The sequence below is a fragment of the Saccopteryx leptura genome, chromosome 2, assembly GCF_036850995.1.
Source record: "Saccopteryx leptura isolate mSacLep1 chromosome 2, mSacLep1_pri_phased_curated, whole genome shotgun sequence".
NCBI lineage: Eukaryota > Metazoa > Chordata > Mammalia > Chiroptera > Emballonuridae > Saccopteryx > Saccopteryx leptura.
Window position 1 is genome coordinate 8,402,928 of NC_089504.1, and position 20,037 is coordinate 8,422,964.

The window sequence follows — 20,037 nt, forward strand, 5'->3', positions numbered from 1 at the left end:
TAGCTGGTGGGCTGGCCTCCGCCCTCACCACTCAGATGAACATGGGGTCTGGAGGATATGACCCAGCCTCCTGCCTAAACGGGGCTCTGCCACCCCAAGGATGTGCCAGGGTCAAACCCACTTGGGAACAGGAGGCAATGAGGCAATTCCTGTTAAAGGCTCACTAAAAGGCCTGCCCTAGACACAGCAAGTCCTCTTCTGGGCATGCATCCTGGGGAAATGCTCAGCTGTTCTCAAATACTTAGCTACAAAGACGGCCAGCGATCACTGCTTATAAAAGTGAAGAACGGGCCCTGGCTGGTTGGCTCAGTGGTAGAGCGTCGGCCTGGCGTGCGGGGGACCCGGGTTCGATTCCAGGCCAGGGCACATAGGAGAAGCGCCCATTTGCTTCTCCACCCCCCCCCCCTTCCTCTCTGTCTCTCTCTTCCCCTCCTGCAGCCAAGGCTCCATTGGAGCAAAGATGGCCCGGGCACTGGGGATGGTTCCTTGGCCTCTGCCCCAGGTGCTAGAGTGGCTCTGGTCGCGGCAGAGCGACGCCCCTGATGGGCAGAGCGTTGCCCCTGGTGGGCATGCCGGGTGGATCCCGGTCGGGTGCATGCGGGAGTCTGTCTGACTGTCTCTCCCCGTTTCCAGCTTCAGAAAAATACAAAAAAAAAAAGTAAAGAACGGAAGTAGTCTAAATGCTCAGCCACGGGCTCAATGATCACCTATCCAAATGCAGCCATGAAAAGAACACAGAGAAATATTCTTTCCAGTGACATGAAAAGAATAAAGGAACATGAGCTGGTCACCCGGGGTGTGCACTGTTTTTTTTTGTTTGTTTGTTTGTTTTTTGCACTGTTTTATGTTTAAAGGCACATGCATGCATGTAGCTATAAATATGCACCACAATGTTCGACAAATATACACGAAAACATTAGTGACAGACAACTCTCACAAGTGTGAGTCTTTCCCTCTGTGCTTTCAGTCTTTTCTCTGACAAACTACGATCTGAGTAACAGAAGCGTTTCTAAGAACGGTGTGCACTGAGGGAAAGCAGCCCCTGCACAGCGCGGGGCGCAGCCCCAGAAGCCAACGCACCAGGATTTCCCGGAGCTCCTCCTCTCGCTGCGTCTTCTCTTTGAGCAGCTGCTGGAGCAGGGAGCTGAGGGCCCAGCGCTGCTCTGAGATCATCTCCTGCAACATAAAACCACATCCAAGGCGGCTGGAAGCTCAGCACCGCAGGCGCCAGGCGTCCCAGGGGTGTCGTGGCAGCATCCCCCTCGCTCAGTTCTCAGCGGCCACCTGGGGGCCCACTACGGGCGTGAATCAGTCCAGGGTGCTGCCCACAGTCTCAGGGCCCCTCTGCCCAGGCCGCCCCTCCCTACCTGCTCCTAAGCCTGCACCTCCCCTCCCCAGGGGACGACGGCCAGGAACGAGACCTGATGTCAGTGGAGTGGTAAGAAACAGCAAACAAAGGAAATGCCAAGCCTGGGTATCTGACTTCCTCTCACTGATTGCAGAGCACGTGGGGGAAGCACATGCAGGGGGGTCTGGTGTGTCGCCCCACCCCGGTCTGCAAGGCTCTACAAAGATGGTGCACACGCAAACTGGAGCACAGCCCTCACTTACTTGTGTCTGTGTTCCACCCACCTCTCACCTTGGAAACCCCTGGAGGCCCCGAAAACGGGGTGCACAAGTGCCTCTGGACAGCAGCCCTGAGAGCCCGACCCCTTCTCTCTGAAGACTGCTCCCAGGCTCACACTGGGCTTTCCGTGGGCCAGCTCGCCCCCTCTCACAGCCCTGACACAGGCTGGGCCTGGAGGGGTCCTTCCGCTTCATGGAGGGGAAATGGAGGCCCAGGGAGGGGAAGTGTCCTGCCCCAGGTCACACAGCGCACCGTGGCTGACCTCAGACCAGGGCTGCAGACCCCAGTGTCCTTTCACGGCCCTGAGGAGCCCATGGGACAACTTGAGACTTCTCCACTGAGAACAGAAGACTCTGCTCCAAGCCTGGTAGAGGGCCTGTGACCTCACACACCGCTGCCCAGCCCCCCGTGGACAGCTGGAGAGACCGAGGTACCGGGGAGAGAAAGGGCGCCACGTTTTCCCTTCCCACCCAGGTCACACAGCTAGACTGCTGGGGCAGAACCCAGCTCGCAGACTTGACATTCTTGGGACACCAAGACAGCTCCTTCCCCAGAGAAGGTCGGCCCAGGAGCCCACCAGCACCCCAGAAGCATGGCTTGAAGAGACAGGGAGCTCAGCAGCCACCCCGCTCCAAAACAAAGAAAACGCGGAGATGGAGATGTCACCTGGGTGAGCCTTGGCGATGAAACCCTCCTTCCTCTGACCCTCCTGCCTAGCGACAGGTTGACCCGACCCCTAAAGCTGGCCTGCGCTCCTATCAGCCTGCTGGGATTGGGGTGCCCTCCAACGTCACAGCCAGAGAGGAGGCCTGCTCTGCCGGAGGACGGCAGCTGCTGAGAGGCGGCAGCTGCTGAGAGGCGCTGGGGTGCCGGGCGGGGTCTCACCAGGGGGCCGGGGAGGGCAGGGCGGCCCAGGGAGCCCTACATACCTGTAGTGCCTCTGTGTCCAGGGATTTCCTCTTTAACTCCAGCTGTGTCAGCTGCAATAACTCAGTTTCTATTAACTTAATCTAAACAGAAGATGAGACAGGGGTTTTGTTTTTTTTTAGTTCATGTTAACCATAGCTCAATTCTGTGCCACTGCTCTCTGATGGCTAAGTGGGGTCTAAGAATCTTTTCTGGGGGTGGGGTCTCTGGAGTGAAGGGGCCCTGAGTGCTTGGGGTGGGGCGCTGTGTGGACATGCTTGTCCTGGTCAAGATTGTTGACCAAGATCTAAGCGCAGGCCCAGTGTCAGAGTAAATGCTGAATAGAAGTTTGTAGAACAAAGGTGCTTTCCTTCCGGAACAGCCAGAGGAAAGGGCAGACACGGAATTCTCCCCGGCCTCTTACTGGCCCGGTGCTCTCACTTCCTCTGAACAGCTGTAGTGGAAGTGACTGAAGAATAATAATAGCAGTGGTGGCTGATATTCACTAAGGATTTTTTGTGCTAGACCTGTGCTGAGCACTTTAGCTGTATCGGTTCACCAATTCTCCTCTGGCTATTAGGAGGTATTATTGCTTTCATTTTACAGATAAGGAAAGTGAGGCTCAGAGAGGTTAAGGAACTTGCCCAGTGACACAGAGCGGGTAAGTGAATGAGTCTTCCCTGGGATGTGGCTTGCTTGGGGTCTAAAGGGGAACAGCTGGCCTGGTAGTTCAAAACCACCCACAGTGAGAATGTCTAAGGGTCACCACACACCCTGAGGGTGTGACCAGGGACTTTTAGCCCAGGGGGTCAGACACCACAGCCAGTCTCTACCCTGGGCTTATGACTATATGACCCTTGTCCCTAAGTTCTTATGTCCCCATCACCCCCTGGTCAGAGGAACGAGCTTCATGTCCAGCTATGTGGGATTGAAATTAAAGAAGGAAATAAAAAGATAAGTTGGTTTTGGCTAAAAGAGAAAAAAAATAAAAAGAAAATAAAAACATGCAAAATGCGAAATTCAAAGTGTGCCGAATATGATGCGATGAGCGTCCCGCAGCCTGAAAGCTCAGGTCATCTCCACCGGCCCAGCACACCGCACCCTCAGGACAGCCCAGTGAGCAGATGGCCCCACCTCACGGGCGGCCTACAGGCCACAGCGCGGGGCTGGCCTGAAGGTGAAACAGCGGGGCCCAGATGAAAGCCCCTCCCGGCCCAAGTCACCCTCAGCTGACATCAGGGCCTCCCTGCTCCTGCAGGTGGGAAATCCAATCTGTCCCAGTGCAGAGCTGAGTGGGGTGTGAGCCGACCACCTGGGAGTGGTCGGCGCAGAGGTCAAGGCTGTACGCTGCCTTTCCCCTCAGCCCTGGGCAGCGTGGGACATGGTGAGGATAGGTCACATTTGCCGGGCACCTCCCAACAGCCCCTGACCGAGGTTTTGGGAGGAAGGGAGGTCTCCGCTGAGCTGCCACGGGAAGGAGCTAGGATTCACCTTTACCTACGGCAGGTCTAGCCACCTGTGCACAGCTCTGAAACTGACCAGACAGGTCAGGATGGGGCCACGACCCCACTCACCTGGTTCCTGATCTGCCGATGCATCAGGTCTTTCTTCACCTGCAGAGCCTCAAACGCAGCCTTCTGCATGGCGCTCTGCAACAGAGACCAGGGCGCTGAGCAGGGCCCGCGGCCTTGCTTCCCCGAGGGCGGCGGAGACCAGGAGAGCAGGAGGCCTGTGGGCGTGGCTGCAGAAGCAGGTCCTGCGGTGCTCTCTCGTGGGCTCCTCCTCCACGGTGTGATCACCCCACTCCCTGCCGGCTCAGTCCTTATGAAGGAGCCCCCACACAGTGTGGGGGGTGGGCCCCACGGGAGAAATAGCACCACCCAGAGGCCTCTCCCCGCCCCTCTCTTCCTGACGGTTGGTACTAAGCGCACTAAGCATGTTGGGCTCCCACGCTCTCTAGTTCAGGGCTCCCTGTAGAGTTCTGACGCGCCACCCCAGAAAAGCCATCATGGACCCCGCCATATGCCCTGGGCAGGGGGCTCACCTCCTGCAGGATGTGGCTGATGGCTTTGCTCTGATCCATCTGCTGCCAGGACAGAATCTGCTGGAAGCGCTCGTCCATCTCAGCCATGCTGCCAGAAAGACAGCAAATTCATTTACTCTCTCCACACTTTCTGAGCACCTACTACGTGCCAGGCGCCTTGGAGGAGATAGAGATAAACCGCGTATTCATTCCCCAGTACTCATGGGAGCCTGCTGGGGGCCGTGCTCCAGGCTGGGTGCAGATGCAGAGCTTGTCTGGAACCCGGGCCCTGGGCGGAAGGTGACGGAGTCTGAGTCTCAGGAGCTGGGAGACGTGATCTCTGGGTCCTCTCAACCACCTTCCCACTGGACTGAGCCACTCAGGCCTCAAGAGCATCCTTCCTGGGCACTGACACCTGCACCCCCACCCCACCCCACCCCAGTGTCTCGTACTGGCACGGCGCTCTGCTCTCTACCCCTAGAGCAGGTCTAGTGATTTCGGCACAAAAATCCAAACCCTGTGACCTCATGTACGTCCATACTTGGGTACAATCTCGGTTTTCAGGGTGTTTGTTTCATAATCATAGCTGTCATTTATTGGACCCTATATGGTAGATATCATACTCATTAATACTCACTAGTGCTACAGCAACTCTAGGGGTAGGTATGTGATTTATCCCCATTTTTCTGACGTGAAAATTGAGGCTCAGAAAGGGAACGTGACTAGCCCAAGACTTCACGTTACTAAGAGAAGCGCCCATGATCCTAAGCACAATGTCATACATGAAGGAAAGCTTGGAGAAAGCCCCAAACCTGAGGACATAGGGGAGGCTGACAGCTGGGCCACCCAGCCAGGGTGACAGGCCTGTCCCCATCTGGGGCTCCTGAGCATTGACTGGGCTTTTCTCACCTGCTCTGCCGAACACTGGTGGCTCCCTCAACAGTCAAGCCCACAGTGCTGCAGTGAACTCGGGGAGTCAGACCCCGAGTGGCCAGCAGCATCGACGGCAACCCTATCACCGTCCCCTCCAGCATACCTGCCCCGCCCTGTGTGGACCCTTGGCGATGAAGAGCGCACCACTATCAAGAGCACACTGCCTGGTTCGAATCCTGGCTCTGTCACTTGCTAGTTGTGCTTCCTTGGGTGTGCACACAGCATCTCTGAGCCCGAGTTGTGACTGTAAGTGGGGCTAGTAACAATAGAGTCCCTCAGAGACCCAACAGCTAACACACATGGCTTGGCCGAGGCCCGATGCACAGGAAGTGCATGGGAAGTGGTAGTGACCACACGCACACCTTGGGGTGGTGGTGGGCTCAGTTCCAGACTGCCGTGATAGAGGAAATATTGCAATAAAGGGAGTCATAAGAATTGTTGGATTTCCCAGTGCATGTAAGAGTTATGTTTACCCTATTCTGCAAACTATTAAGTATGCAATAGCATTTTGTATCAAAAAACAATAGACATTCTTCAATTAAAAAAAAAATTTTTTTTGTGACAGAGAGACAGAGAGAGGAACAGACAGGGACAGACAGACAGGAAGGGAGAGAGATGAGAAGCATCAATTCTTCATTGCGGCTCCTTAGTCTCCTTAGTTGTTCATGGATTGCTTTCTCATACGTGCCTTGACCGGGGAGGGGGGCTGCAACAGAGTGAGCAATCCCCTTGACAAGCCAGCGACCTTGGGCTTCAAGCCAGCGACCCTGGGGTCATGTCTATAATCCCATGCTCAAGCCAGCGACCATGTGCTCAAGCCAGGGACCTCGGGGTTTCCAACACTCTATCCACTGCGCCACCGCCTGGTCAGGCTAAAAATTCTTTATTGCTGAAAAATGCTAACCATCTGAGCCTGTAGGAAAAATAGTACCAACAGACTTGCTCGAGACATGGTTGTCACAAACCTTCAATTTGTAAAAAAACACAATATCTGTGAAGCACAATAAAATGAAGTATTGTCATTTTATCGTGGCCCAACACGGAATCATGAGGACCAGCTAGAAAAGTCACGAAGACCAGTCACCATTTGCTTCTGACAGCACGGCCGAGGCGGGGGTGGCCGGGGAGGGGATTTCCTGGGCTCAGAGCCGGCTGCCCCAACAACCGTGCATGCTCAGGAAGCCCTCCTTGCCTTACCTGGAACAGGCCTGCTGGACCAGGCTCTGCCTCTGAGACTCGTAGGCCATCTGGATGAAGTGGCTCTTGCAGCTCTCAGTCAGCATCTGCTGCATGGCAGCTGGGGAGACACGGGGTCGGGGCTGAGGGGCAGCCGCGGGCAGCGCACCCACTCCCCTACCTGAGGGTCACCAAAGAAATCTTTTTCTTTTTTTAACTATAAATGTAACTTAAGCTTGAAAGATGGACCAAGTGTAAATCACTGAGTAGCACACACAAAATCTCCTATAATCTGTTACCCAGATAGATTATTACCTTTTGATATATAGTCTTCCAGTCACATGTTAATGTATGTTTGTGGATTAAAAAAAAAAAAATTAAAAAACCGAAAACAGAGAATTGAATAGGTATGTGCACATCTATGTTTGCAGGAGCATTATTCACAATAGCCAACAGGTGGAAACAACCCAAGTGCCCTTTGACAGATGAAGAGATGAACAAAATGCGGTCTATCCACAAAACGGAATATTACTCAGCCTGAAAAAGGAAGGAAATTTGGAGATAAGCTACAACGCGAACGAACCCTGAGCACACGTTAAGTGAAAGAAGCCAATCAACAAAAAGACAAACAGCCTAGGATTCCGCTGACATGGGCCCCTAGAGTAATCAATTCATAGGGACAGACAGTGGCAGGGTGGTTGCCAGGGCTGGGGGAGGGGAGGATGATGAGTTGTTATTTAATGGCTACAGAGTTTCAGTTTTGCAAGATGAAAAGAATTCTAGAGATGGTAGTGGTAATAGCTGGACAATAATGCACTTATTGCCACAGAACTATATAATTAAAAGTGATTAAAATGATAAATTTTATGTTATATATATTTTACCACGATAAAAAAATTAAAATATCATCACACTCAACATACTACTTCTTACTTTTTATGAATACTTCCCCTCTCAGAGGGGTAACACTCAGCACCCTGTATAGGTGACCAACAGAGACGGGGATAGCTACCCCCGACACCTAGGCAGCCAAGCTCTGCTCCCAGGGCCCTCTCCCTCCCTCCCCAGGGACTCACAGGCAATCTCACGTCTTCGCAGGTTCTCTGTCTCCTCCTGGGTTATGGCCATCAACTGTTCCATTCTTATTCTAGAAAAACAATCCATCCATTTATCCAGCAAATGTAACATTTCCAAGAGGTAACATGTACCGCCTCCCTCAGGAGGTCCTCCTTGATGTGCCAATCTAGATGTGCTCCTACTATATCATGCACCATCACTGGGGCCCTGTTTACCTTCAGCCTTGTAGTTAAGAGTTTCTTGCATAAAAAGACAAATATTCCATTAGAAAAATGAGCAAAGGACACAAACAGCCATCTCACCGAGGCTCAAATATAAGTGACCAGTAAACATAAGGAAAGTAAAATCTTTTCACCGAGCAGATCAGTTGAGATGAAGAAAACTGATCACCATCGGTGATGGCCATGAAGGTGGTGAAACGAGCACTTCTGCGCACTGGGAGAAGAGCGTCAACTGGCCAAACGGTGTTGCGACGGCAGTTTGGCAATACTTGTCACTTGTTCTTTGAACATTTCCTTCAAAAATATCCACATAATGCATACAGGTATGTTTAGAAGATATTCACTGTAAGAGTATCTGTAATTATTGAAAACTGGAAATGACCCTGACCAGGCGGTGATGCAGTGGATAGAGCATCGGACTGGGATGCGGAGGAACCAGGTTCGAGACCCCGAGGTCACCAGCTTGGGCGCTGGCTCATCTGGTTTGAGCAAAACTCACCAGCTTGGACCCAAGGTCACTGGCTTAAGCAAGGGGTTACTTGGTCTGCTGAGGGCTTGCAGTCAAGGCACACATGAGAAAGCAGTCAATGAACAACTAAGGTGTAGCAACAAAAAACTGATGATTGATGCTTCTCATCTCTCTCCGTTCCTGTCTGTCTGTCCCTATCTATCCCTCTCTCTGACTCTCTCTCTGTCTCTGTAAAAAATAACAAAAAAACCCCCAAAATAACTGGAAACAAATGTTCATAAATAGAGGGCTAATTAAAGAAATGACAATATAGTCATACAGTGGCATACCCTATAGCTGTTACAAGTAAAAAGGTTTTTGGCATGGAAATATACATCCATGCTATACTCTATGAAAGTAAAAAAGTATTGAACGCACACTATGATTCAAAAAGTAAAATAAAAAATAAGTGAAAACAGTGAGGTAATTACATTGTGTGAGCACCGCCCCCGGCTCCCCCACACACACACTAAACTGGTTACAGTGGCTCCGAGGGATGATCCTTGAATGCTTCTGCAGGGTCCAGCTTCGCTGGAAGAAGCGTGTGCCGTCTGAGCACCTCTGCCTCCTGCTCAGGGCCGCAGGCTGCTCAAGGTCAGGCTGTGCTGGTGTGGCGCTGGACCTCAGGCCCAGCAGAGAGGGCAACGGTCAGTGCGTACTGAGTTAACGATGCCACCACCACGACTCAGCTTGGCCTTGACCACCCCAGCTACGGTAAGCACCCCAACTTAAGTGGGTGAGGTGACGGGGCTGCCCTGCCACCCGGTGGGAGCGCCCTACAGGAGGTCCTCCCAGGCGGCCAGGGGCCTAGGAGGCTGGGCATAAGGACAGCAGCAAAGTCCACGCTCCTATTTCGGGATCTCAGAGAACCCGGAGGGATCCCATTCACACCTGGGAAGGGGAGGGTGCTGTCCCTCCCAGCTATCCCTTTCCTCATTGCTACAGCGGTGAGCCTCAATGCGGTCAACCTGGGAAATACTGAAAACACCCAGGAAAACACAGATCACTGCCTCTAATTCCCACCTCTCGAATACACTTGGTGTAAACCACTGATGTGGGCCTTTTTGCTTTCTGAGCAGGGAAACATACAGAGTGTTTCCCAGAAAGGACAGACTGTAAACCCCACTCCTTTGCTTAGCAATACATTGTGTTCCCTTTAATAAGGAATATTCTTTTCTTAAAATGGAATGTATTGGGGTGACAGTGATTAATATAGTCAAACAGGTTTTGGGGCATAGCCCCATAACACACCTCAGTACACCGTGCTGTATGTTCACAGCCCCAGGTCCAGTTATTGTCCATCACCATAGACCCGCCACACCCTCTCCCCCCTCCCCCAACAACCACTACATGAGTTTGTTTTTTTTAAATAAGGAGTATTCTTCTACAAGATACTAAATGGCTACAGATTATTTTTTTGTACATAATTCATTTAACCAAATTCTTTCTTCCCCTAGAAATGTAGATTTTTTTATTTTGGTAATAATTTTATACGAGGAATATACCATATTTCCCCATGTATAAGATGCACATTAAAAAAAAATGTGGGGTCTAAAAACTAGGTGTGTCTTACACAGTGGTTGTGGCATTTCAAATGCCATAGATGGAACTGAGGACAAGGCAATATATGAAGACAGTGATTCGTCATCAGACATAAGTGAGGACAAGCTAATGGATGAGAGTTTTGACAGTGGTGAGGAGTTGTATGAATTTTATGATGAATAAAACTTGAGTTCGCCTGACCAGGCAGTGGCGCAGTGGATAGAGTGTCGGACTGGGATGCGGAGGACCCAGGTTTGAGACCCTGAGGTCACCAGCTTGAGCGCGGGCTCATCTGGTTTGAGCAAAGCTCACCAGCTTGGACCCAAGGTCGCTGGCTTGAGCAAGGGGTTACTCGGTCTGCTGAAGGCCCGCAGTCAAGCACATATGAGAAAGCAATCAATGAACAACTAAGGTGTCGCAACGGAAAACTGACGATTGATGATTCTCAACTCTCTGTTCCTGTCTGTCTGTCCCTATCCCTCTCTCTCTCTCTCTCTTTTTTTTTTGTATTTTTCTGAAGCTGGAAACAGGGAGGCAGTCAGACTCCCGCATGCGCCCGACCGGGATCCACCCGGCACGCCCACCAGGGGGCGATGCTCTGCCCCTCCGGGGTGTCGCTCTGTCGTGACCAGAGCCACTTTAGCGCCTGGGGCAGAGGCCAAGGAGCCATCCCCAGCACCCAGGCCATCTTTTGCTCCAATGGAGCCTCGGCTGCGGGAGGGGAAGAGAGAGACAGAGAGGAAGGAGAGGGCGAGGGGTGGAGAAGCAGATAGGCGCTTCTCCTATGTGCCCTGGCCGGGAATCGAACCCGGGACTCCTGCACGCCAGGCCGACGCTCTACCACTGAGCCAACCGGCCAGGGCCCCTATCCCTCTCTGACTAAAAAAAAATAATAATAATAGAAGAAACATATTAAAGAATATCTGAAACGTACAGAATATTTGAATAAAGCTGCAATCAATTTGATATAATTGAAATGTATAGAATGCATCACAAAAAAAACACCCCAAAAACTTGAGTTCATTGGGTAATAAATTTTTTTTCAAATTTTGGGCCCAAAATTAAGGTGCGTCTTATACATGAGGAAATACGGTAGTTGGAAGTATACAGTTCTCTATCGTGGGTATATTGTATTATGTGTTCACCACCCCAAGTCAAGTCTCCTTCCATCACCCCCCTCCGGAACTTCTTCTGCCTTCCCCACCTTATCTATACATTCTTATCCACATCTAAAGTTTTGTCAGGAACGTGTTTTAACAAACCTGCAGATAGTGATTCTTTTTAATTCAATATTCCCTAGTGAGCTGAATCTCCTTGTAGTTTCAGAAAACTTTCTGGCATAATCCTTCAGCATCATAAGACCTTCCAACCCCAAAGCCACCCTTCCCAACCCATGTCCCCAGAGGGAAGGCCGTGCTGAGAAAGTGCTAGCGCGGACCGCCTACCTTTCATTTTCCAGTGACTTCAAAATCTCGGCACTTCTCTTTTGCCTGTGGAGAAACCCATGAAAAGTCCCTGCCGCGGTCACCTGCACCAGCAGGCCTGTTTCCAGCAGGACCACCCCCTCACCATGCTGGCTGTGCAGAGGGGACTCAGGGACAGGGCGGGGGACTCTTCACCCACCACTGAGGGAGGGTTCTGTGGCCTCAGGCCAGCTGCTCAACAACTCCAAGCCCCGGTTCCTCATCTGTGCCATGGGGACCATATTAGAACACACACATGCACTCACACACATGTGCACACACTAAGACTGCCTGGAGAACTGGTAAAGAGCCAGTGAGAACACATGCACAGGGCATGGCCCGCAGGAAGCACTGGCAGATGGCAGCACCCTGCCACCCTCGGTGGTGAGGGCTTGCGGAAGCTGCATGCCAAAGAGCCGAGGGGAGCCGGGAAGCGACAGAAGACGTTTCTGGACTCTGCCCACAAGGGACCCTAACAGAGACTTCCTCTATCCAGCCCCTCTCCCAAGCACTGGACTTCCTCTATCCAGCCCCTCTCCCAAACACTGTCAAGACCTGCCCCGCAGCTCCCACTTGCACAGGATTCGTTAAAGCAAATCTCCCTCTAGGGTGAACGGTCATCTCTGCGCAAGAGGTTACTTGGAACCCAAAATACTGGAGCAGATGTGATCTCAACTGTCTTGTTAAATCCAGTCATGTTATGGCTGAGAAACTGGGAGGCACAGGCCCAATCAGTGGCCGCCCCCTACGGGGGACAGAGCTGGTCATGCCCAGGTCAGTCTTATGTCTTCATAAGCTGGTGCAGATGGCAGCATGGACGTGGGGTCCTAGTGATGGAAACCTCAGGCAGTAGAGCCCGTGAGGGGGAAGTGGGCCCCCATCCTGGTCCCCTTCAAGGGTATCATGTGGGAGAAGGGCTCTGGGGCTGGGGGCCAGGGGCCAGGAGCCTGACCTCTGATTGTCCTGCAGAAGCTTCTGGATCCGGTTGGAGATGTTCTGCTCCGTCTGCCTCAGCTGTGCCTGCAGCCGCTGACGCTCTGCATCAACGCAGCGCCGGTGCTCACTGAGGCCCTGCTCCAGCCGGGACTGCTCCTGCGGCAGGGCGGGCGGAGGTCCTGAGCTGCTGGGACCCCTCCAGACGCTGGAGGGCGGCGAGGGGCTCGGGACTGGGGTTAGAGTAGGTTTCCCGTCCCCATCCCACAGGTCCTTCCTATGTGACCTGAACCAGGTCCACCCCAGCTAGGCCTCCAGGTGTCCACTGCACACGAGGAGGCCGGGCTAGGTGATGTAAAGGCCCCAGGCCCTGCTATATGGGAGTGAGACCTTACTCCCTCTGCCTTCCCACACCAGAGGGACCCTGGCTGCAGTCAGGAGGCCTGGCTGGGCGGCACAGGCAGGCCCAATCCCACTCGGCCCCTCACGAACCTCCCTGACCGTCTGGAGGATCCCGTCCTTGTGACTGTTGTTCTGCTGAAGGAGCTGGGCATGCTCTCGCTGCCCGAGTTCCAGGCGCCGTTCAAACTCCAGTTTCTCCAGCATCTTCTGTTCCTGCAAGGGCAGAGATGCTGGTGACTGTGGGCACAGGTGCTGCAGGCCTCAGGACATGGGAGCAGGGTGATCCCACCGCGACTCTGAATAGTGCAGGCTGCCGGTCTTAACTCCGAGCAACCCCCCCCCCTCGGGCCCCACTGTGACAAAACAGACTATTCACTGGCGGAGCCTGGGGCTGGGCCCAAACTCTCTGAGCCTCGGTCTCCTCATCTGTCAAGTGGAGATACTACCTCCCACCGAGGCTGTGAGGGCGTGCTGAGGCGATGGATGGAAGAGGAGAGCCTTGCTTTACTCTCTCATCTACAGGCAGGGAGGACTTGTTTCCTCGGGTATTTCATAATTGTTGAGATTTTTAATGGAGAACAGTGATAGAGGACAAAAGGCATTTCCTTACCTTCCTCTTCTCATAGTCTGAAAACCTATTCTGAGGGAAAAAGACGATGGTCAGAGAAGGCGGACCCCCTGGCGCCGCTCCGACTCCCAGGCCCACCCACAGTACATTATCAGAAGGGTGGGGGTGGGTGGAGTGAGTGTGTGTGTGGTTCTGGTGGACACCAGGGGGCGTGGCACACCGTAGGAGGGTCTTCAAGACCGTTCTGGGGATGCAGCCCTGAGAAGGCGGGGTACTCAGAAAAGGAGACCCAGAGTGTGATGCCCGAGGCCCTTGTGCGTCGTCATAACACAGCGCCCCTGCAGTGCCAGCCCTGGCCCACCCAGCACTCCCAAATGCACAGGGCTGTCTCATAAATTCCTGCAGAATCGTTCAAAAGAGTGAAACGCAAGTGATTACTTCAGTGAGTCACGGTGCATCAATCCGGTGACTACACAACTTTCAAAAAACGGGGTGAATGTGGGTGTAGCCACAGAGAAAGGTGCCTGCCATCTTTCACTCCTGTGCAGCTCACATCCCCCTTGTAAAAACAACATCGACAAAACTCTACCCTGAGATCTGTCGTTGCCAAGACAAGTCAGTGCCTGGTGATTACCTCTGGGGGTTGGCTGCAGGGTCGGATGCCACCCACTCATGGGGTATATTTTCATATTGCTTAGGTTTATAACCTAAGGAGCATGAGTGACTTCAGTGCTTAAACATCAACACCCCCCCACACACACACACTTTTTAGTGGTCCCAGTTAGCTCTCAGGCTCTGAGACCAGCCAGTCTTGGAGCTATAGAAGCAGCATCCTATAAGGAAATAGAATTTTTCCTATCCTGATGTAGAAGTGTTTTTTCTTTCTTTTCTTTTTGATTGATGGATTTTAGAGAGAGTGAGAAAGAGAGAAAGAAAGAGAAAGAGACAGAGGAAGGAAGAGAGGGAAGCATTTATTGGTTATTCCACTATGGCTGTGCGTTCATTGGCCTCTTCCCGTTTATCCCTGACCAGGGATCAACCTGTAACGTTGGTGTTTCGGGATGACATGCTAACCCAGATGTTGTATGAAGATTATAGACCCAATGATTATAGACTCTATAATCTTCACACAACATCAGGGTGGTTAACTCTTTTGCAGAGTTGTTAGCTCTATCAACTGAGCTAACCAGCCAGTGCAGAAGTAAAGTTTTAAAACTTGATCTTTAATTATACAGATAATATATGAACATACTCTCCTTCTAAAAAATTAAAACATGGCATATAAAACTAAAGTCCCGCCTGACCAGGCGGTGGCGCAGTGGATAGAGCATCAGACTGGGATGTGGAAGACCCAGGTTCGAGAACCCAAGGTCGCCGGCTTGAGCGCGGGCTCATCTGGTTTGAGCAAAAATTCACCAGCTTGGACCCAAGGTCGTTGGCTCAAGCAGGGGCTTACTTGGTCCACTGAGGGCCCATGGTCGGGGCACATATGAGAGGGCAATCGGTGAACAACTAGGGTGTTACAGTGTGCAACGAAAAACTAATGATTGATGCTTCTCATCTCTCCGTTCCTGTCTGTCTGTCCCTCACTCTGACTCTCTGTCTCTGTAAAAAAAAAAAAACAAAAAAAACTAAAGTCCCCACTGAGCACTCCTAGCCCTAATCTAAATGGGCGCTTCTCCTGTGTGCCCTGGCCGGGAATCGAACCCGGGTCCTCCGCACGCTAGGCCGACGCTCTACCGCTGAGCCAACCGGCCAGGGCCCTTAGCCCTAATCTTGGCTCCCCCACCCCCACCCCATGTATCATCCTCAGACCCACGTCCGTGCACCCACTTACAGATCATTGTGCCTTTGGAAAAATATATGTAGGCATACATCACTTTGTTATGCTCCGCTTTCTTGCACTTTGCGAATAGTGCATTTTTATCAACATCAAAATAAGACCCTCCACCAGTCAGAAATTAGGGCTTGCTGAAGGCTCAAATGATAGCATTTTTTAGCAATAAAGTATTTAAAAATTATGGTATGTACATTTTTTTTAATTTTTAATTTTTATTTATTTATTCATTTTAGAGAGGAGAGACAGAGAGAGAGAAGGGGGGAGGAGCTGTAAGCATCAACTCCTATATGTGCCTTGACCAGGCAAGCCCAGGGTTTCGAACCGGGGACCTCAGCATTTCCAGGTCGACGCTTTATCCACTGCGCCACCACAGGTCATTTTTTAGACATAATGTCAATGCACACTTAATAGATGACAGTATAGTGCAAACATAACTTTTATATGTACTGGGAAACCAAAAAATTCAAGTGACTCGCTTTATTATGATATTTGTTTCACTGCAGTGGTCTGGAATCGAACCCATATCTCCCAGGTGTGCCTGTACTTCACGTGTGTGCATGGAACAGGGACCTGGCAGAGCCGGCCTGCTGCTGGTGCTGACAGGTGTGCCTGTCTGACTTCTTCACAAAGCTGATAGCATGACAGGTGTCCTGTACGGTGAGTGGCACTGAGGCAAGCAGTATTTGCTGAGACAACAATGAACAAAGCAGACATGGTTCCCACTCAGGAAGCATCCAGCAGGGCAGACACTGAACGACACCTCCTGTCTGACTCAGAGCTGTGATAAGTGCTCCCAAGGACACATGCAGGGCGCTCTGGGAACAGGTGACGGGACACCTGACCTGTGTGTTGGGAAGGCTTCTCAGAGGACATGATGTTTAAACAGAATGGAAGGGCGAGAATGGAAGGATGAGACCGAGTTGGGGGGAGAAGGTGAGTGGGGAAAGTAGAGGAACGCCAGAGGGGAGCATGGTGCAGCTGATGCTCGGTGGACAGGCGAGGTGAGGTGGCCGGAGCCGGCCTCGTCAGAGCAATCTAAGCACATGGTCGGAATGGAGGGAATTCGTCTGATGGAGGAGTCCAGGGGCTGCAGCTCTGAGCGTCCCCCCAGTGCCCAGGGCCCCCTCTCCACGTGCCAGCAGGCAGGCGCACCTTACCTGCCACGCTACCTCCTCCCTGGAGAACCTGTCCATGGGTCCATCGGGGCTGTCCTGGGAGTTCTCAGCGCTGTCCTGCTCCAGGACTGGCAGCAGGTACTGAGAAGGGGGGTAGTAGTCCAGCCCTGACTCTGCAAGAGATGACACAAGCTGACCAGGAAGGAGGACACAGACCGGGTACCCGGAGCTACCAGCTCCTGCTGCCCCTGCCTTCCTCCTTCCTCCTCAGCATCCTGTCCCACCCCTGCCTCAGGCCAGTGCTCCCCTGCCCTACACTGGGCTCCCCGCGGGCTGCTCACCAGTCCTGCCGCCTGGGCCGCAAACGGCCAGTGCTCACTAAGCTTCCACTGAGTGAACAGGCCCACCTGCCTCTTTACCATCCAAGTAGAAATAAGGTGGGGGGAGGAGGGAGCCTAAGATTAGTAGTTGAAGGCTGGGTTTAAGACCCAGCATCACCCATGACTTCTTACGTGTGAGACCTTGAGCAGGATGCTGGCCTCCTCTGGCCCTCAAGTTCCTCCTGTAGAGTTTACTCATTTTTTATTGGGTTGTTTGCCTTATTCTTGCTGATTTATGGGTGCTTTTTATATATTATAGCTATTGTATTTCCCCATGTATAAGATGCACCTCAATTCTGGGGCCTGAAATTAAAAAAAAAAAAGTACTACATGAAGTTATTAATCAAGTGTTATTCATCATAAAATTCATACAACTCCTCATCACTGTCAAAACTCCCATCCAGCCTGACCAGGCGGTGGCGCAGTGGATAGAGCATTGGACTGGGATGCAGAGGACCCAGGTTCAAGACCCTGAGGTCGCCAGATTGAGCGCGGGCTCGTCCGGTTTGAGCAAAAAGCTCACCAGCTTGAACCCAAGGTTGCTAGCTCCAGCAAGGGGTTACTTGGTCTGCTGAAGGCCCGCGGTCAAGGCACATATGAGAAAGCAATCAATGAACAACTAAGGTGTTGCAACGCGCAATGAAAAACTAATGATTGATGCTTCTCATCTCTCTCTGTTCCTGTCTGTCTGTCCCTGTCTATCCCTTTCTCTCTCTGAAAAATAAAAAAAATAAAAAATAAATTAAAAAAAACATAAAAAAACCCCAAACTCCCATCCATTAGCTTGTCCTCATCTGTGTCTGATGACGAATCACTGTCTTCATATATTACCTCATCCTCAGTTCCATCTATGGCATCTGAAATGCCACATACTTCTACAACCACTGTATAAGATGCATCTAGTTTTTAGACCCCAAATTTTTCTAAAAGAGGTGCGCCTTATACATGGGGAAATACAGTAATAACTTTGGGTCTATGTGCCACTTCCTCTTCTAGGTGGCAACTCGTCTTTTCAGCTTTGATGATAGTATCCTATCCTTTTGAGATAAAGTTTTACATTTTAATGAAGTCAAAATTATCTCCCCCACCCAAGGATATATATATATAGGCAGTTCACAAGAAAGACTAAAACTAGGCAGTAGACATATGAAAAAATATTCAAGTAATCAAGGAAATGCCATTAAAATAATAATTGGCTCTCTTGTTTATCTATCAGATTAGAAGACTTTTAAAGATAATACCAAGTGTTAGCTAGGCTGTGGAGGAGGAAAGGTCCTCTCAGACACTCCTCACGGGGACTTAACCTCGTGTAACCCCTCCGGAGGGCAATATAGTCTGCTTGTCCGCACTGTTGTGCAAACCCCACTGTTGCCTGCCCTAGAGAATACTCGTACTCTGCCAGAGAGGTGTGGGTTACAGTGTTCACAAGAATGGAATGCTGGGAACACCCTCCATGTTCACAACAATGGGCTCCGCCATGTGAAATGCTACATAGCAATTTAAAACGAGGCAGGTAGGAAAAGGCTCAAGGCTTATTTTTAGTGGAAAAAAAAAGATTGTAGACTCATGTAGTATACCTTTTCTGGGTTTTTTTTCTTTAGTGTTACTAAAAAAGCAAAACCAAAAATTTTACATAAATACATATATCTACTATTCAGTTTAAATAAACGGAAAGTTTCTCTTAAACTCTGTAGTAGATATACAATTGCTCACTGTTTTATTCTTTATGTGTCCTACATACCTAGTTATTTGCATAATTTTATAATATTTTTAAAGGCAATAAAGGGTGTGGTCTAGCTTGACCACTGACCAGGGTACACATTAGAATCATCTGTTGCACATTATTAATTTGGTAAACACGTTTACCTGTTTTATGGTATGTGCAACTTTTTTTCCCCTTTTATAACTGCAACATAACTTATGTACAGAAAAGGGCACAAAGTCTTCACGTGCAGTTTGATGAATGTCTAAAAGTGAACACCCTGACACGAGGACGCAGTGTTGGTCAGAGCTCAGGCGCATGCTCCTGTGTCTGGCTTCTCCGCCCACACTGGGTCAGGGAGGTTCAGACTGGTGCCTGTGTCTGCCCTCGATTGCTGTATCGTGTTCACAGGTGAGTAGAAGACAGCTTGTTTGTCCATGGTGCTGCTGAGGGACCAGGGTTGTTTCCAATCTGGGCTATTACAGATGGTGCTGCTGTGAACATCTCTGCACTGGACCTTTGTCATATATTCACACACGTTTCCCTTGGGCATTGGTCTCGGTATGGAACTGACGAGTCACAGGGTGTGTGGACGTACAGCTGGAGTAGATACGGCTACCGATACCGCCTGCGGCGAATGGAAGCCCTGTTGCTCCATGTCTTTGCTAACTCTTGGCAAGGACAGATTAATCGTGGCCATTTCGGTGGCTGTGTTAGGGTTTAAGTACCTCTTTGCAGTTTTAATCTGCATTTTCCTGTTGACTAAAATGATGTTGAGACCCTTTGTTTCCAGATACTGATGGCTATCTGAGCATTCTCTTTTGTAAAATCTCTATACGTGTCTTTTGACAATGCCTTTTTCTCACTGAACTCTAGGAGTTGTTTTTATCTGCTAGAAACAAGTCCCTTGTTGGCTACGGACAGCGACTGTCATCTCTAACTATCATGGCCTGCCTTCCTGCTTCCACATGGCGTCTTTTGGAGGAAAGACGTTTTTATTTCAGTGAAATCTAATTTATTAATCTTTTGTGATTAGTGTTGCTTGTCTCCTGTTTAAGGGCGAGGGTAAGGTTCTTTTCCCCCACACGTGTATATCCAATCGATCCTGAATCATTTATTGAAAGAACTTCGCTCTCCTTTCTCATTGCTTCACAAGGGCACCTTCATCATAAACCAGGTGACCATGTATGTGTGAGTCTTGGCTGTGCTCTAGAAGTTCAGGAGGTGATCGCTTTATTGCGCTTCACAAATACTGCATTTCTTTTTACAAATTGAAGGCAAGAACCCCCTCTTGCTGCACCACCACCAGCAGCAGCAGAAAGATTACGCCTCACTTACTGCCGTGGTCGGGAGAGGCCCGCAATACCGCCAAGGTTTGCGTACGCTGCTTCCCTGCTGGCCCTCCGCCCGGCGGCGGCCCTAGGGCTCAGTCCCTCTGCTGCTTCCCTGCTGGGCCCCGGCCAGGTGGCGGCCCTAGGGCTCAGTCCCTCTGCTGCTTCCCTGCTGGGCCCCGGCCCGGTGGCGGCCCTAGGGCTCAGTCCCTCTGCTGCTTCCCTGCTGGGCTCCGGGCTGGTGGCGGCCCTAGGGCTCAGTCCCTCTGCTGCTTCCCTGCTGCCCCCCC

General features: G+C 51.1%; 1 protein-coding gene across 2 annotated transcripts in view; it reads right to left on the reverse strand.

Moving 5' to 3' along the window:
- The window catches only part of LRSAM1 (leucine rich repeat and sterile alpha motif containing 1), a 42,380-nt gene that overhangs the window by 8,688 nt on the left and 13,655 nt on the right, over positions 1 to 20,037 (reverse strand). The window contains exons 11-21 of one of the 2 annotated variants that reach the window (XM_066367110.1): positions 16,377 to 16,507; positions 13,422 to 13,451; positions 12,902 to 13,024; positions 12,429 to 12,568; positions 11,459 to 11,503; positions 7,742 to 7,812; positions 6,687 to 6,786; positions 4,578 to 4,665; positions 4,108 to 4,182; positions 2,557 to 2,637; positions 1,081 to 1,176 (exon numbers count right to left, since the gene is read on the reverse strand). In XM_066367110.1, the coding sequence (XP_066223207.1) occupies positions 1,081 to 1,176; positions 2,557 to 2,637; positions 4,108 to 4,182; positions 4,578 to 4,665; positions 6,687 to 6,786; positions 7,742 to 7,812; positions 11,459 to 11,503; positions 12,429 to 12,568; positions 12,902 to 13,024; positions 13,422 to 13,451; positions 16,377 to 16,507 (980 nt within the window). Of the gene's footprint in view, positions 1 to 1,080; positions 1,177 to 2,556; positions 2,638 to 4,107; positions 4,183 to 4,577; positions 4,666 to 6,686; positions 6,787 to 7,741; positions 7,813 to 11,458; positions 11,504 to 12,428; positions 12,569 to 12,901; positions 13,025 to 13,421; positions 13,452 to 16,376; positions 16,508 to 20,037 lie in introns of those variants that run through there. The other variant, XM_066367111.1, reaches the window with a different exon arrangement.